General features: G+C 39.0%; 1 protein-coding gene across 1 annotated transcript in view; it reads left to right on the top strand.

Moving 5' to 3' along the window:
- Positions 1–18,776, top strand: part of lef1 (lymphoid enhancer-binding factor 1) — a 45,595-nt gene that overhangs the window by 19,288 nt on the left and 7,531 nt on the right. Inside the window, 6 exon segments of the mRNA XM_084401787.1 lie at positions 6,950–7,082; positions 9,315–9,405; positions 9,661–9,780; positions 11,807–11,969; positions 12,596–12,703; positions 15,207–15,255. Coding sequence (XP_084257913.1) covers positions 6,950–7,082; positions 9,315–9,405; positions 9,661–9,780; positions 11,807–11,969; positions 12,596–12,703; positions 15,207–15,255 — 664 coding nt within the window.

The raw sequence follows: 18,776 nt of genomic DNA, 5'->3' as shown, positions 1-18,776 counted from the left end.
AGTTCCAGCGCTTGTGTATCAGATTTGTGTTTGTTTTATGGTTCACATCTGTCAGAATGCAGCACTGCATACGCCGGTGATGTGGTTTTCTGGGCCATTAATGGGTGAGATGTTTGATGTTCTGCTCCTCTGCTTGACTATTGCAGATGACAGCTGGTGCACTGCTGTCAGATTTCTGAATGCCATGTTTTGAACTTAAGCTAGCACATGGATTGAAGAGTTGGTATGGCTAAATACATTTGATTTATTTATTTTAGTCCCTAATTTTTTTTTTTTTGTAAAAACCCAAAGGATATTAAATGTTTTCTTATTATTTCTTATATAAATATATATTTCTTAAATATAAATATAAATAAAAATATATTATTATTATTATTATTATTATTTTTATTTTTTTTATTATTATTTTTTTTATTATTTTTTTTTTCTGTAAAAACTACCTGATCAAATGTAAAATATATTTATTTGTTTATTTGTTTCAAATTTCTTTTTAATTTAGATGATTATTTTTTGGTGGGTGTAACATCCAGGTTCTGACAACAATGTTCAAAATCTACTTGTCCCTGAGAATGATTAAAATAAGGTCTGTCTTTCGCTCACTCTCTTTCTTTTAAAGCCTTTAGGGCAGGCTTTCCTCCATTCGTTCCCGTCTCCTCTACCTCTCTCACTCTCCGTCCCACCCTTCGCTTCCTCCTCTTGTTTGTATCGTTACCTTGGGCATGTGGCATGTGCCATGAGAGCTCTTCATTAATTGGGTTTGGTTACTTTAAGCCCCAGAGCCAACAGGCCATCCTGCCAATATCACATTCCATTTATAACCCATCGCTTTAGACTGGGGGCCTCTCTTTATTTTGGGCGTCTCAGCACTGGGGTTGCTCACTTACTGGGGCTTTAAAGGGGCCAATATATCGAATTGAGTGGGCAACACATGTGTGTTTATCTTTGTTATTTAAAGGTCATGCATTCCACCAATGGGATGTGAGTATGAACACCTGGGCTAGGGTGTGTGTTTGTGTGTGTGTGTTTGTGGGCGAGAGCTGTTTTGGCTGGTAGTACAGGGTGTGTTTCTATTCAGGACTGGGCTGTGTTTTGTCAAATGTTTCAATAGTCACAAAACCTGAAGCAAGTACATGTTTCTCACAACAATTTTTTGGTTTTTGCTTGTTTATTCTGATTTTCCTGTATAGTGCTAAAGAAATGTGCATGGTTAAATATACGTTACCTTTGTGTATGTCAATTTACTGTTTACAATTTGTTAATTTCAACTCCCTCCTCTAACAATTATTGCTATTTTATTACTTTTTTTCTGTACGACACCACTGGATTTATTTATTCATTCATATATATCATGTTTTTTTTTAATGGTTGTAACTTCCATGTTCCAACTTCAGCATTCTCTTTTTTTCTATTCAACAGCAATTTTTTTAACATTTTTATTTGTATTGCTTAATCTGATTTTGATTTGGGAAAGTTAGGCGTCTTACACACTGCTTTAAAGGAATTTTCAGGGTTAAATCTAAATTACCATTGTGTCAATGTCAATTTATCACAGAAGATAGTTTCAACCCATTCGTCTTACAAACAAACTAAAATACACACCGTTTCAAAAGTATAGCCACAAGACTTATGCATGCCGACATAGACAAGACTAGTGTGATAGAATCGCTTACTGACCTTTCCTTATATGTGGATTAATTTAAATATATTTTATGTGGTGATCTTATATATGCGTATTGAACCCAGAGCGACCTGAATATATGGCTTGTTTGAACCTACCTATGCATGCGTTGCATTCACTCTTTAATTTCCTTTTATTCATGTGTGGTCATCTCTCTCATGGGTGAACAGTATAGAGGGATTTCACCTAGATTTGTAGCTGTTTGGCAATCTGTCGTTACCACTTAAGTTGCCAACTCTCGAATGTTTGCAAAACACCTTGCGCTCTTTCACTCAGCCGCTTTATTGTAGCTGCGGGCATGAGGAGTCCTCATTGCATATAAATTACAGTAGAGGGAAGCGATTATTATAACCCTCCCCCCCTCCCCTCAACACCACGGAAATGAGATAATTGAGTAGAGGACAAAGGACTGGTGGTGCGAAGAAAACGCTTGTTGGTAACGTACTGACAATGTTTTGGGCAACATAGGATGATTGGAAAAATGTGCTTCTACCTACATTTTGGCAAAACTACAAAAACATATAGTATTTAACTGCAGTTTCCAGCTGAAATGAACACTAGTGGCAGTAAAACATCAACAATTCTTATATTACTACTTACAGAGACCGATTATCTGTTAATAAAGACTTATTTTCGCACAGTTAAGAACACTTTTACCATAGTGCATGATTTGTAAACAAATCTATTTAGACATCTGCATGACCAGCTCCATATGTATTGCTTTTCTGATGTAGTAAACTCGCTCTGTAACTCTCATGAACTTGAACTTGCAATGCGAAGCAATCGGGTACGAATCCCATGAAACACCAGTCACGATAAACAAGCTCAAAGTCTTGTAGAAGCAGCGGAAATAGCATGGTTGCTTCAACAAATGTGTTTGATCTCAACGCTGGCTTTTGTCAACACTATTAGTTTGGTTTTGCGTCAGGATTAGTGTAGTTGGTACGTTATTTTCAAACGTGATGGAGCATTAGCCTTTTAGTGCAACTCGCCAGACATTTCCTTTCTGAACTGCCGCGATACGTTCAACAACCAGCATAATAAAGCGTTACCAGATCTGTTTCGGATAAAAGTTGATGTGCTTTTAGTGCTACTCACTGGACATTTCACTTTGAAAGTGGTGCGAAACACGTCATTTTGCAGAAATGTTGCCACAACATTTTTTTTTTTGCAATGAGCCTGGTTAGGTTTTGGGTTAGCAAAGCCATATCTGGATGGTAAACCTCAACCTGCTGTGAAAGACAGAAAAGGGGTTATCATCTAGACCTGATCATTTTCATTAGCTTTCAGAGTTTGGTGCTGCTTGGTTGAAGTAGAGGTGCTTTTTTGGAGAGGTTGTTGAACTGAACAGTGTCCATTTTGTCTCCCAACTCATTGCACCCAAGTTTGCCATTTCCCGCACTCTTGCTTTTTCCTCTGGATTTTCTGCAGGCCCTCAGCCAGCTTGAGTTCTGCACAATGAAATTTCTTTTAAACCACATCTGAGGGGCTCTAGAGGCAGGGTTGGCCAGACCTGCTTATAAAATCCTAAATGGACATGCTTCTTTTCAATCGGCACCGCCTCTCTGCAAATATGAATAGAAAAACCTAAGCCTATTATTTTTCTTCATAATAAAAGAGAGAAGGGGGGGGGGGAGGTACGTCCGTGCCATATCCTGTCGCCCTGGCCTGTGAAAAATCTGGCCCCTGAGAGATCCTTAGGGATAAATCGCCATGGCACCATCCGACCCGGGTTCCTGTGGGCATTCGGGGTGTCCGGCCACTTCCTGGTCGGGTTGGGCGAAAGTGTTTTTAGTTTAATACGCAATTGAGCCGGGTTGGGAACTGGGTGGCGCAGCCTGTGATCTCAAACCACCTGGAAGGATTTGAATGGCCTTGAGTGGCGGTGAATCACTCTGCGTGACTTTTATTTAAGACCACAGAAAGCCAAAATAACCAAACCCTGCCTTTTGTATATTAAAGGCAACCACATTTTTGGAAAGCTGAATGTATTTTAAATATGACATTTTATTTTGCTCTCTTTTTTTTTGGGAAGAGTGAGCATTTTTCAAGGTTGTGCCTCGGGGGCCCCTACGAATTTGCCACTGCAGTCTTGAGGTTCCCTGCTGGAATTTTAGCTTCATGCAATGCTCCGAGATGGCAGTTTATTAAGAAGTTGAGAGAAATGGGCTCTGACAGCTGCGACTGAGAGGACATAAAAGAGGCCCCGATCGAATAAGGTGGAACGCAAAGTGCCAGCTCCCACTTTTCATGGCTTCCGTGAGCCGAGGACCCCGTATTGACACACTGGAGAGTTGTGCTGTCTTTTGTATGATGCTTGCGTTGGACTCCTTTCTTCAACTCGAACTGTTTTAAGTTCTTCCTCTGCTCCTTGGTATCTCTTTTTCTCCTTTACTCTGAGACAGAGACTAGGGGCTTAAATGAAAAATATGCCTGCCTCTTATCTCTCTCCCAGAGGAAAAGCCAATAAGAGCTGAGAGGCGTAAAATGAAGAGGGGGTAAGGATGCTATCGTGCAGTCTTCCAGTGAAGGCCTTTCACAGTAGCTACTGTCACCCCAGTCACATATTAGTAATGAGGGCGAGTCAGGGAGCAAAAGAGCCTTTTTAAATCTACTAGTCCAGATTAGCCTTGACCTCTGACAACCAGTTGAACCTGTATTTAAACCACATAATGGAGTGAATTATTAACAGGCTATTTTTTGTTTTGTTTTTTGTAAAAAGAGCAAAGAAGATGTTTTACTATTGTTTTTACTTTATTAATAATGTTATATTTTTATGTTATTACTTTATCTGTACAGCACCAGTGTACAATTTGTTTGTTTCATTTAAATCACGTGAATTCACTTATTTAGATGACATCAGCTATCATACTGATAAACAAGTCTTACAAAAAATCATCATCTGATTGAATCTTGACCCATCATAAACCTTGTCAGCCTGCATCATGAATATTAATTGGGCACATAACGTTTGCCCAGTACCAATTTCAAGTTTGTTCGATTGACTGCAGATGTGAAAGGTTGGCAGAGGCTTGTTCTTGGTCTCAAAACGACATTCCAGCTGGCTACAATTTGTTTCCTTTGTACTGAAGTAAAGCAAAGTTTATATACGTTTAAGTTATTATTACCCCAAAAGTGGGGTCGAAATAACCTTCTAAAAGTGGTTAAATATAATATTTGCTACACCAAATAGGACATGCTCCTTGTTCAACATCCTTGTTGGTCTTGGAACAACATTCCCAGCATATTTTAGGGATACACTTAGAGCTTAGGGCTTCAATAACATGATCAACCTAACATTTTCCTTTGGTTTTACAAGGGTTTGGGTTAGGGATAGGGCTAGGACTATATTTGTTTTTCCAGGACCAACAAAGGATCCAAGTGCATGTCCTTCATCTGGCATCAAAGGCATTGAGTAATAAAGAAATGAACAGTTTTGTATTATCAGCATCGAGACTCCCAAAAAATGCCTTGGAAAATGTAGGCGTTTCGGACGTGTTTGGAACTCCTAGTGTTGGCTATCAGAGCTGGGATCTTTCCAGAGAATACCATTCATCTCATCATCCTCCCTCTCAGACGCTCCAGTGTCTGAGAGACTCCGAAATAACGCCCCCGTCCAAGCGCACACGGACACGCTCTTCCCTCCCCATGGTTTTACAGCAGTACGTCTGCCGAGGAAATGGCACCCTACACCTGCCTCTCTGGCCAATTAGCTGGTCGGAAACAGCAACCTTTGCTCCCAAATTAGGACAAACCACTCATTCATGCCTGTGGGAGTTTTGCCTGTGGCACGGGTGGGCCGCTTCTTACCCGTGCGAGACGGGTAAAGTTGTGGAGATTCAATACAGCTGAACCTTAATTAAGTTTTAGGGAACAGTAGGCAATCAATAAATGATTTTTTGCAAGGGATTTCGTGTTTGTTTTTGTATTCAGATTGATTTCATAGGACATTTTTAATACATTTGTTGAAATGTGATTATAAGCTGCCTTCAAGTCTTCCTGGGAATTTTCCACAGTGAACTAATCTGCGTTCTTGTGTCTTTTTTTACTGGCTAACAAATACAGGACAGTTTTATCGCGCTAGTGCAAATTAATGAATTGTGAAGGATGTGCATGTGTAATGATGCTTCATGTATTTCATAATTCTCATGCTACCACACTGATCAGTGGGAAAGAGATTTGTCTCCTCATAAAAATATTTTTCTATAAGTTTTATTGCTATATCAAAGCTACAAAGTGTTGATAATAGTATCATTGAGATTCTATTATAGTCTTTACCAATATTTTGAAATGGTTTATATTTTTATACTTTCCAGTTCGATTTTAACTAAAGATTTGGTCATTTTATTGAGTGTTTTCTTTACATCTATAAAGTATTTATTCATTTTTATTTGAGTTTTAGCTGTTTTAGTACATAAAGTTCAACTAAATGAAAATGAGAGATGTTGCTATGGCAAATAAGAAAAAAAAGTTTTATTTCTGTTTACATTTATAGTAACAAAAATGTTCTTTCATGGTTTTATTTTAGTTAACTATAATATCCATGAGCTACACAAATGCATATACAATTAAATTAAATTAGTCAAAAATTCACAATTGCAACCAGTACCAATTAGCTTCCACTTTGATTCTTTTATTGACAAACCCCCAACTTTGACTTTGGGCTCTAAAAAAATCCAGAGTTTGGCAGTTACGTCTCTCATAAATAAACTATTCTGGACAGAAATAGATCATATGTAGACCAGGTAAAGGAGAAGCTCACCAATTATCTGCAAAATTGCTTCATGTTCTCGCACACTGTGTACTTGATGTCCTTTTGTGGTGTGCAGAGCACTGCTTTGTGAGTCAGCTCAGAGCTGTGTGTGTGTGTGTGTGTTTGCGTGTGTGTGTGTTGAGTCCACTGCTGACGTGATTAACCCTGCTTAGTTCCACCGCAGACGGCCGGGGCTCTGTAATGAACTCCCTTATTCACTGGCTAATGATTCCCTTTGATCTTCAGCCCCGAGACCTCTGGTCTGCCTCTGCCCTGTGGCGTTCCCATCCTCCCTCCCTGTTTCTCATTCTCTCCTCCTCTTTCTCTCCCAACCCCCTTCTTTATTCATTCGTTTCTGCCCCAAACTACTGCAGTAGACAATCCACACATCAGCATTGGTGAGCTGGAAGTGTGCATGCACAACTTTTTTGGGTTGTTGCCCATTTGTTAGTCTGAATGCCTCGGTCACATTTGATGCTGTGTTACAATATACGTTTTTTTCCCTCTGTGTTTTGCAGTCAAATAAGGTGCCGGTGGTTCAGCCGTCCCATGCCGTTCACCCCCTCACCCCTCTGATCACATACAGTGACGAGCACTTCGCCCCCGGCCCACACTCGGGACACCACCCACAGGACATCAATCCCAAGCAAGGTAAACGCATGCAAACCGCACAAATACGCTACTGTTGTTCATTGCAAACTATTAAAAGTCATTTAAAATCACAATTTAGCAGCTATAACTACGTCTGCCATTGGTCTGTACATTAAAATTAAAATAAAACTTAGTTAACTATAATATCCATGAGCTACACAAATGCATATGAAACTAAATTATATAGTCAAAATTCACAATTACAACCAGTTCCAATTAGCTTCCACTATGATTCTTATAATTGACAAGCCCCCAACTTTGACTTTAGGCTCAAAGAAAATCCGTTACGACGTTGTGCACATATCTCATAAATAAACAATTTTGGACAGAAATAGATCATCTGTAGACCAGGTGATGAAGAAGATCACCAATTAACCATTAAGTTGGGCTAACAAGTCATTTAACATGGAAAAAGACATCACCTTTAACTTGAAGCAGCATTCAAAATACATGTAACGCATTTTGCCATTTCTGAGTAAAACAGAATATTCAGTGGAAAATTATATAGGACTGAGCTTGATTTAATCCATTTTATTAAATTGATATTTTGATATTAATGATTTAATATTTTTGGTTACATCAGCGGAAAAGAAAATTGTTTTGGATAGGCAAAGGAAGTTAAGGGAAACCGGAAACAATATGGGTAAAAAAAAAAAAAATCATATTCACCCAAAAATGAAAAATCTGTCATTTACTCGACCTCATGTCGTTCACTTTATTCTGAGACACATAATATAAGATTTTTTGAGAATTCTTTTTTTTTTTTTTCAGTACAATGGAAATCATTGGTCATCAAAAGTGTTTGGTTATCAACATTCTTCAGATTTTGTGTTCGACAGATAAAATAAATCGGTTTAGAATGACTCGAGGCTGAACAAATGATGACGGAATTTTCAATTTGGGTGTACTGTCCCTTTAAGTCTGTTGGAATGTTATTTCCTGTTGTTCTTAAGCATTATTTCTCTAATATCACTGATCCGAAGAGACATGAACTATACACTTACACTTTAATAAGCTAACAATTCATTCTTGGTAGAATCCCATTTCCCCCAAGTCTGTCAAAGGTACTGGGGTTACAGTTTTAAAGGGGCGTTGAGATTTTTGGCAGGCGTTGTTGCACGCGAACCCAACTCCATATGTGCTCCTTCCGGCGAGCACTCACCTCTGTGGTAACCGGCGAGGGAGAGGGCAGACAGGATGTGATGAAGTGGAGGAGGTCTGGAGAGCTATAAATAGCCTGAATGAGGCTGCACGCCACAAGCAGATTGGCCAATGATCCAAAACTTGCTCTGTTTTCATACACAAACACAAACATGGAGTCACTTATTCATCAGACATAATACGCCGAGGGCGGAATGGATAATACACTTACACAAAGAATATGTGAGAGATTAGCCTTTTTCAAGATCGTTTTCAGTAAGAATTCAGGTAAATGTGCAGTGTTTTAATGTTTCAGTCCTTTTACTTAGCATGAAAAAGCACAGATAGTCGGCGTGAAATCAAAGTAGACCATGTTTACCTTTTAAATATACATTCCTGGTGATCCTACTGTGCATATTATTCCAAAGTAAAACCTAAATGTTTATTTTCATCATCTTTCTGAAATGATTTTCCTTTTCCGCTGGCTGATGTCATCTAGGCCATGCACGAGGAAGACAATGATGTTATCTAGTACTTAGCGCAGTAATTTAAAGCCTATTTTAGCCGTTTGCAGTAACAGACCACACATTCTGAGCTCCATGTGAAAGAAAAATGATCAGTTGGAGATGCAGGGGTTGTTTTTAAACTGAATGTTCTTGCTGTTTGTGTATATATCCCCAGGGCTTTGTTGTCTTCCACGGACACCCTTTTGACAGTTTAATTTAGCCCTAGGGCCTTACTTCACTTTTCCCTCCTCGATTTAAGTCTTTATACACAAACACTGTCTTGACCTTGGTGCAGATGTGTGTTTGTGCGAGTGTGCACGCGTGTGTTTGGGGTGAAGTTGAGAAGCTTAGTACCGCAGGCCAACTGACATCCATAAGCAGCATGAATCATATCAGCGGGGCTTATTAGAACAGCGCAAAAGCATTCCTAATTATCCCATGATCCGCTTATGCACCGCACCGGACCGTAGGGCCCAACTGTGCAGCACGCATTGATGTCACACTGCTGTTTTCCACATGTGTCCTTCTCACACTAACGCACGTCACTGTCGGTTTCTCATCCGCTTCTTCTTGAATCCTGAAGCAGGTATGCCCAGGCATCATCCTGGACCAGACATTCCCAATTTCTACCCTCTCTCCCCTGGGGGAGTTGGACAGATGACCCCTCCACTGGGATGGTGAGTGCACTAACGACTACTTTAAAGAGAACGTCGGTTTTCGACAACTGTGAAACGAATGGTTTTGACGTAAGCAGATCAGGTTGTATTAGAGCTATTTGTGTAAAGTAGAGACTGAAAATTCCATACATTGGCTATACATAGACTTATTTGATTTGATTTTGAGAGCATGAATATTCAAACGGTTAAGATTAGCTATGGATACGGATGGTGAATGACACATTAACACACACACGCATTATTTTTCACTTTCAGGTTCTCTCATCACATGGTACCAGGCCCTCCTGGACCCCATGCCACGGGAATCCCCCATCCCGCCATTGTCAACCCGCAGGTGAAACACGAACCGCATCACGACACAGACCTGATGCACATGTGAGTGTCTCGTCCATTCAGCTGCAAGCTTTCTACAGCATGCTAAAAATACAATCAACGTCTCTATGTTCCCTGATCGCACATATATTTACACAGCACTGATTATTGGCCAATATTAGAGATTTTTTGTTTTAATTTATTGGTATTGGTTAATATGAGATAAATTGGCTGATAGAGTATATTTATTTGTGCATGCTTATTTCCGTATAAAACACTAATAATTTAAAGGTGGGGTAAGCGATATTTGAAAAACGCTGTTTGTAAGTTAGTCGGACCGACACAAACAACAACAAACATCTGTAGCCAATCACCATTAGGGGGGGCGTATGACGGTGGAGGAGAGAGACGAGCAAGAGAGGGAGATTTTAAGAAAGACTGCAGAAATAGAGATACAGTACAAAAGAGAAAAGCTCAGTGGAAATCCCTGGAAAATAAAGGGTTATGACCGCGTTAATATTAGAAAAGCTTCTCAGCGCCGGAGAGAGCTAAGTGGGAAGGCCTGAAAACAGACACGGACGTTGCTTTGATTCGCTCTACACGTGAGTAACACTGGGTTTGAGTGTCATTGTTTGTCTGGAGCTGCTGTGCTGTTGGCAACTAACAACAAACCCTTGTTTGTAATTACTAGCGCTGACGACTGCTAGAGAATGCTGTGTTTAGCATCATTGTTAGTGCACTCGCCTCGCATGCTGGTGATCGAGGTTCGAGACCGACTCGGGGCAGGGCGGTTTGGAGTGTGTTTGTTTTGGTTGATTTCAAATATCAACAATGTACAACAGCGTTTTTGAAATATCGCTTGCCCCACCCTTAAATAGCAAAATGTTTTATTGTAAGCTTGGCCACGTGACCAAAACATTTCCCACTTTTTTCAGTAAAAGCATTTGATTTTATCTTGCTTTTTGACGTCTCTTGTCTTTGGTGGAGTGTGCGGACTCTCTTGAAGTGCCTCACTGATTGGAATTTTTTGTCTACGCACCTCATATGGACTAAATTTTAAGGTCCCTAGCTACTCCCCTGGTACAAAAATAAGAAATGTCTAATCAGACAACAGACAAACATCATAGCATAAGAAAGAAAATAGAAATAAATAAAGAAGTAAAATAAAGAAATTAAATAAATGCATACAAGCATGTAGTCCGCAGTTGTTGTTGCTGTTACGTGACGTAGCAGTATCTGACTAGGGTCGAAACGTGGGGTGATGACATCATCGTTTCACAAAATATATGGATTGGCTGGCTTTGGCTGTACCACAAAAAAAACGCAAGAGTGTAGTTTTTTTTTATATTTATCCAAATTTTTCTTTTAAATAGCGGTTTCAGACTCCCAAAACGCCGGATTCGTCTGGACGAAACGCTGATATGATACAAACTTTTTACGTATATAGCTAAACGCCTGGACAAAGCCTTAATCTGCTTAAACCCTGCCCTGGCAAGCCTCCACTTTTGAGTGCAACGTCCACATCTCAAAGTCCCACCCTACATTTTTTCAATAATCTGTCATTATGAATCAAAAGATCTGTTGCGACTTTAAAACTATTGATTTTTAGTTTTTCTGTTTTATTTTTTATTCATTCACACAAAATATAATAGAACAGTTTTATATTGGCCATTTATCGGTCAGCTCAAATTTGTATTTTTGGTGCATCTGATTTCAACGATTATGAGTCGTGCAGTTGGCTCTAGGTCACCAATGGGAGTGAAACACTGGAACTCTCGTAGACTAGAAAGAGGGAATATGAAGGTTTGGTTGCCATTACTGGTGAAGTAATCTCTTTGCATGAAAGCACCCAACTGGACATAATTAAAAGCCGCTGCTAGCTTTTCGGCACTGGCTCCCAGATTGTTCTCTCATGCAGCTTTCTGATTGGTGGTTGGAATCAGACATTCGGCGCTCTCACACGCCATGGCGTCGCTGTGGCAGCCGCTTTCGCACCTCCCTCTGAGCGGTTTTCCCCTTTTGTATTTCCCTGTATCACTTAATAATTCTTCCCCCCTTTTTTAACTCTTTCCTCCTCCTGTTTCTCCAGGAAATCTCAGCATGAGCAGAGAAAGGAGCAGGAGCCCAAAAGACCTCACATCAAGAAACCTCTAAACGCTTTCATGCTGTATATGAAAGAGATGCGTGCCAATGTGGTGGCCGAATGCACGCTGAAGGAGAGCGCCGCAATCAATCAGATCCTCGGCCGGAGGGTACGTATGTGGTTCGCCTTCACGCCTTTGGGTCTCTTGCACCACAAGACTTCCTTCACGAAGAGGTCTATCATGGTTAGCACATCTGTATAACTCAACATAACAAGTACACCAACACACAAGCTGGCGGTTCAGAAATTGGGGCCTTTGGGCAGGTAGCTGGTTTAACTGTGTATTCCTCCTTTTTCGGAGTTGGAAAAAGAGGAACCGTTAAACATATTTAATGCTTTATGGCGGTTTGAGGCGGCTAGCCACAGCAAAGGACCGTTTTGCGGCGGTGTGGGGTAATTGCACCCTGACATGGTTTGAAGTAAAGCGCCGCTAAATTGGAACCAGTGTTTTGATATGAAATCAAAGTTTCGTGTTTTTTTTTCTTCCCTTCTCTCATCGCTGCATATGTTAATCTCTTCATCATGTTCCATTCCACCCCCAGGCACGCGCACACACACACACACACACACAGATTTACACGTGCACACACACACACACACGCACGCAACATTTGAGTTAACAAGGATTTTTAGCCAAACACCAGCATGCGTCTCTTTGGAAGGAACTTAAAAGTGCATGTCAGTAATTGACTACTTTTTTCCCCCCTCTCTCTAATCTCCCTCTGCACCGAACAGTGGCATGCTTTATCTCGGGAAGAGCAAGCTAAGTATTACGAATTAGCCCGCAAGGAACGGCAGCTCCATATGCAGCTTTACCCAGGATGGTCTGCCAGAGACAATTATGTAAGTGTCCACACTAACACACTGCCTGAGAGTGAGAGTTGTGCTGCGTGTTGATTGCATGACAGTAAATGTAATGCTCGCAGTGAATGTCTTAAAAAGTGAAAATATATGCATACTTGCTACTACAGATGACACGACTCACAAGTCTACGTTGTTTGTTTGTTAATTTTTTACGAAAAACAAGTTGTAAAACAAGTAGGTTTGGTTACACTTTATTTTAAGGTGTCCGTGTTAGTGTAATTATACATTCAGAGAACTGAGTAATAATAGTTAACTACATGTACTTACTATAAGGTTAGGAATTGGGTTGGTTTAGTTGCATGTAACTATGCATAATTTAGGTTATTACTACAAGTAACTAACATTGTAACGTGTAACAAGGACACTAAAATTGTAAAAGTGTAACCGTAGGTCTAAAAAGTCTAAAATCCTATTCAAAAATATATTTAAATAATGCAAATATTCACAAGATAGATGGCAATTTGTTGTATTTGATTAAAAAAGATATAAACTTGGCCTTAACAAAAAGGCTGATCATTGTTTTACAATGACTACTATTGATGGTTATTCAGATCATTTTTTGAAGGATTTTTATTGGGACTCATTCATGAAACGAGCAGAAAAATTTGTGTAAATTGTTCAAAAAAGGCATTTCTGTAAATGATTGCATTGAATGTATTAATACAAATTAAAAAAACAAAGGGTTTTATGGCTGATATACATATCCATTCTTCTTGAGTTTCATAAATGAGGCTCAGAAACACAAGCAGAATTGTTAATCGTTTGTAAGAAAAATAAGTAAGGGATAATGTAGAGCGAGGCGGTTGTTATAGCGAATACAACCCTGACAGGCTGATCAGGGCACCGACGCGAAGCGGAGATAGCCATGTAATAAGCGGGATACCGCCTCGCACTACATTATCCCGCTTATTACATGGCTACCTACCAAATAAATCAATAATTTGACACAAAATATTGATTTAAAAAGGAGTTTATTGATTTAAAAACGATTGTATTGCTTCCGCTAAAGAAAATAGTCGGTTCCGTCTCTACGGTTAGAATCCTGCGTCCATAGCAACGCTCTGTTTTTCATGGCAACGGTGTGTTATACTTAGCAGCGGTCTGTTATCAAGAAATAAGAGGCCGCATTCTACATTAGAATTCAACCAAGCCGTGTAATAATAATAATTATTGCGCAAATTGTTGCACTGAAAGTGATTCTTTACATAAGAATGGTTTTATGATAACTTTGTTCTGCTCCAGCCTCAGAAATGAGCAGAGTGAATTAGTGTAAATCGTTCTTGAAAATGTTCTTGCGCAAATTATGCCAATTAAAGTGATGTTGGTTTTACGACTGATTCATGAAACACAAGCCTGATAAGTTTGTGTAAATTGTTTGTAAAAATGCTCTTTTGCAAATTGCGTTGAATGTGACCGGTTTCATACAAATGTTTTTATGAACAATTTACTCAATTCTTCAATTGTTGAATTAGGATGTTTTTACACAACGATTTACATTCATCCATTCAGCTCATGGTACATGAATGAGGCCACTCGCATCTTGTTATAAGCATTTCATTGTGCCAAAAATTTTGGATGTGATGTGAATAGCCATTTTACTTGGTGTTTTCATGAGTAACCGCCTTAGTGTCGCTCTGTCACAATCTGAACATCAGTCAGAAAAGCTGGTGGTTTTCCAGAAAGGATATAATGCTAACTCAATATTATTAACTTTATACAATTATTCCTTTAGTTTGCACATGTGTGGCAGATATCAAGGCAGTAGGCTTGTAGAATTCACCTCCAAAATGTATGGTGTGAAGTTTTAACCTGCATAAATCTCACTCGATATGAAGTGCCAGGATGTGATGCTAAAACTAAAACCTGGCTTTCACACTAATCACCAAATGGAAAAGCAACAGGACTAAAACGAAACACTTCAAAGACAGATGAACTTTCATCTCCACTTATATATTAGTGGTGGGAGCACACTTGTATTTAATAGTGCTAAGGATTCTGAGCGTATCCCTGCTCTGTCATCAACGCTTCTACTGCTCTGGGCTTCTTGGTTCTGTCAGCCAGGGCTAGAATACACAGATTAGTGACTGAATAAGTGGATTATCAGACTTTACAGCAGGCAACCAAAGCGTGGCTCATATTGGACTGCAAAATGACAGTGCGGCACTATCTATACCTATAGTCATCCTGCCAGGGGATTTTGGGTAAGCTACAAATCCTAAAGCAGTCCAGACTTCTCACTCTGGAGGAGTGTTTGTCGTGTCAATTGGAGCAGGGGCAGATGTTTGATTCTTGTTTAACTTTCTGATTGGTGATTAGAACATGGAATCCAGAAGAATTAGGAAGGATATTTTATTTTATTTATTTATTATTTTATTTTATTACAGTTCAGCTTACTAAGGAGTTTTTTTTTTTCAATTGACAAATGGCAGAAGTGTCATGCTTTCGTGGCAGCCCTTTAAATATTCCTCTGGCTGTTTTATAGGGAAAGAAAAAGAAGCGGAAGCGGGAAAAGATCCAGGAACCTGCCCCAGGTAAGACTCAGAAACCTATTCTGGCTGTAATATGTCCGATTTCATTAATGTACACGCTAACTTAGCTAATGTCACTTAGTTTGTGTAAATGGTAACAAGTGGTTTATGATGGGATGCCACGTGCTCAATATATGCTTTCACACAGCGAATTCCAACCATAAAAGAACATTTCTAAAATCAACATGAACATTTATGAATTTATGACTCTGTTGGTTGCCTGAAAATCCACAAGTCTGCAGTTTTATTGTTCTGTACATTTTATTTAATTTGTACTTTTCACAACATTATGAACAGCACACCCCACCCAACCACTCCATCTTTCCATCTTCTCCTCACATTTAAGTCTTTAGGATTAGTCTGTTTTAAAGTCCACATGCTTCCTTCATTGTTTCTATATGTTCTGGCCTTTTTATAAATGCATTTGCAATGTGTGCTTGTACCATGTATATCTGGCACTAAATCTAGATCATTTAGAGTTGTGTATAATGGAATTAAATGGATAGTTCACCCAAAAAGTAAAATGGCATCTGGCATCATTTACACTCCCTCATTTATTTCAAATGGATATGACTTTTTCTTTTATGGAACACAAAAGGTGAACTTTGGGCTGTCTAGCTAAAAAATGACAAAATTGCCATAAAGCTCTCTTTAAAGTGTCCATATGACTAATTTGTAGCGATGTTTAATTTGTGAATGGAGTTCTTGTGAGTCAGATCTTTTCAATAAATCATTTAACAAGAACCATCCTGAATGATTCGTTCAGCACATTATTCAGATTTTCTCCCTTTGTGTTCATTGCAAGAAAGTAAGTCATAAAGGTTTGAAATGACATGAGGATGAGTAAATGATGACAGAATTTTCATTATTGGTTGAACTGTTCCTTTAATGAACAATGCTGATGTGTTAAATGTGCCAGCAAATTATGTTTGTTGGCCCTACATTGACAATTAAGACCAGAGATGGACTTATATGTTACTTGGAGGCACATCCTGGTAATTAAAAGCTACGATTTCCTGCAGGTACAGGCCAGAGAATGAAAACGGCGTACATCTGAACAATGGTAAGAGCCTCTTCCGTACCTCTGGTCTGATTGAGTCATGATTTTTCTAATGTGGTTCTTGGCAATCAGAAATACATGAGACTAATCCTAAAGGCAAACCTTGAGTTCACCAATCAACCATTCACTGTTGTATTACGAAAGCTGTTGTTTGCATTGTGTGTGTGAGCGCTATTGTTAAAGGGTTTACTCTTATGAACATACCGATGAATTGTTGTGACAAGTCATTTTTCTTTCCTAACTCTGTTTAAGAACTCCATTACATCCCTTTTCCTGTACTCTGATGTGTGGCTTGTGGCATTGGGTGGCGAGTTAGTATTTTCAGAAGACCAATGCTTTTATCAAGCGTACCATTTGTTTGAAAGATCACAGAACAGAATGATCTCGACAAAGTCGGCTCAGAACATCAAGTCCACACTATCAGGTTTCTTTCCTCATTCATTCCTTCCATCATTAATATTTGGCATGCACCATTAACATACAATCCTGTGGCTCACGGCCATGTTTGACTGGCGCTTTTTTGAGAACATTTGGAAACCGGGATGGTTTTGAAAGAGTCGACCCAGATGTAAGCTAACTCTCTTAGCATTCACCCATATGGCCCCCATGTGTTATCTAGCCAACCCTGTGAATGAATGAAGCCCTTGCCAGCAAATTTGGCTTGCGCTTTGCTTTTTAATTTTTTAGCAATTAAACCAGCAACTGGCCTAAAAGAATCTAGTTCTCTAAACAAAGAAGAGAATCCTTTCCGTCATGTGAAAGTCTTTCAGCATCGAGGACAGTAGTGAGCAAGAGAACGTATCTATGTTCCCTCTTAAGTCACCCCACATCTTGTTTTTCCACTTCTTTTTGTCACGAAAGCTGCACAGATGTGACAAATATGGTCCTTCCCAAGCTACAAGACAAAGGTTTTACGTTTGATCAGTTCACTACCCTGTGGCTCCCGAACACAAATTAGACCGTTTCACACTCTCTTTCTTCTTTTTTCTCTTTCTGTGGGCTGCAAGAGCTTTGAAAACGCAGCTAAAAGGCGCTCTATCTTCGGTTCAGTAATTAGTGAACTGGGGATTGACGCTCCAGCTGATTCATCGTGACAACCTTAAACTAATATACATAAAACAGAGAATATTGCCACTGCTTGTCAATTTATGCAGATCCGACAGACTGCGAAACATCAAATTTGTCTTCATTTATTCGCCTTACAAATGACAAAATGTACACTTTAATACTTTTAAATAAAGTGATAACATTTTTGATAATTGATAGCATGTACATAGTGCAAAAACATCCTATTCTTAACAAGTATCATTTGTGCTTGTTTTCCAGTTAAAATATCCAGTTAAAAGACCCTAAAACGAGATTAATTTACCTAAAGCACCGCTAAATAAGATATTTTTAGAGAATGAATCTCTATTCTTTAAAACAAATAGAGCAAAAACAGCAATACTGTCAAATATTATTACAATTTAAAATAACTGTATCTGTTTTGAATACATTTTCAAACGTAATTTATTCCTGTGATCAAAGCTGATTTTTCAGCATCATTACTCCAGTCTTCAGTGTCACATGATCCTTCAGAAATCATTCTAATATGATGATCTGATGCTCAAGAAACATTTCTAATTGTTATCAAAGTTGAAAACAGTTGTTCCGCCATATTTTTGTGGAAACATTACTTTTTCCCCCCAGGATTCTTTGAATAGACAGTTCAAAAGAACAGCATTGATTTCTTTTGTAACACTATAAGTCTTTACTGATCACTTTAATCAGTCCTTACAGAATAAAATTATACATAATGGTATTGTACATTCATTCATTTTGAATGGTTTTGTACATATACTTTAAAAACAATTAAAATCTTGATTTAATAATGTTTGGATATTTTCCAGGAAAACGAGTCAAAAAGGACTAATTAAAAACATGCTTGCAGTGTATCTATTACTAGATGTCACAGGAATTCAGTATGTGTGTGTGTAAGACATTCAGGGTGGAAAATAGGGGATTTCTCAGGGAGAAAACGAGTTTTTTATTTTTGTTCTGCTCGGTCTTTATTAGATGCCTTATGACACATAATCCTTAACTCTGACTTAAAAACAAAAAAAAATTAGGTTATAGAATTTTCTTCCTCACACATCCCACTTTTCCTGCCCGTCCAACATTTCCACATCCTCTTGTTCTTAACTGTGTCTGTTTCTCAGATTTAGCTGTGAGAGCTTTTGTCTGACTAACCCTTGTGATTTGCAGGCTTTGAGATTGTTATCTGAGCTGGGGCATACATGCCCTCAGTGTTGTTACTTTTTTGCCACTGTGCATTTTTTTATTTTTTCATTGGGAATGGGGAAAGTCATGTAACAATGCTGGTCTTTTAATGGAAGCTGGCGCTGAAGATGCAGTCTTAGTCATTCAAAGAAGCCAAGGTTGTGAGTCACGACAGTCTGGCACATTTCAACATGCTGCTTTGTTG

The sequence above is a fragment of the Rutilus rutilus genome (assembly GCF_951802725.1).
Source record: "Rutilus rutilus genome assembly, chromosome: 2".
NCBI lineage: Eukaryota > Metazoa > Chordata > Actinopteri > Cypriniformes > Leuciscidae > Rutilus > Rutilus rutilus.
The sequence above is the reverse complement of the archived record's forward strand: the minus strand, read 5'-3'. Positions and strand labels throughout refer to the sequence as shown.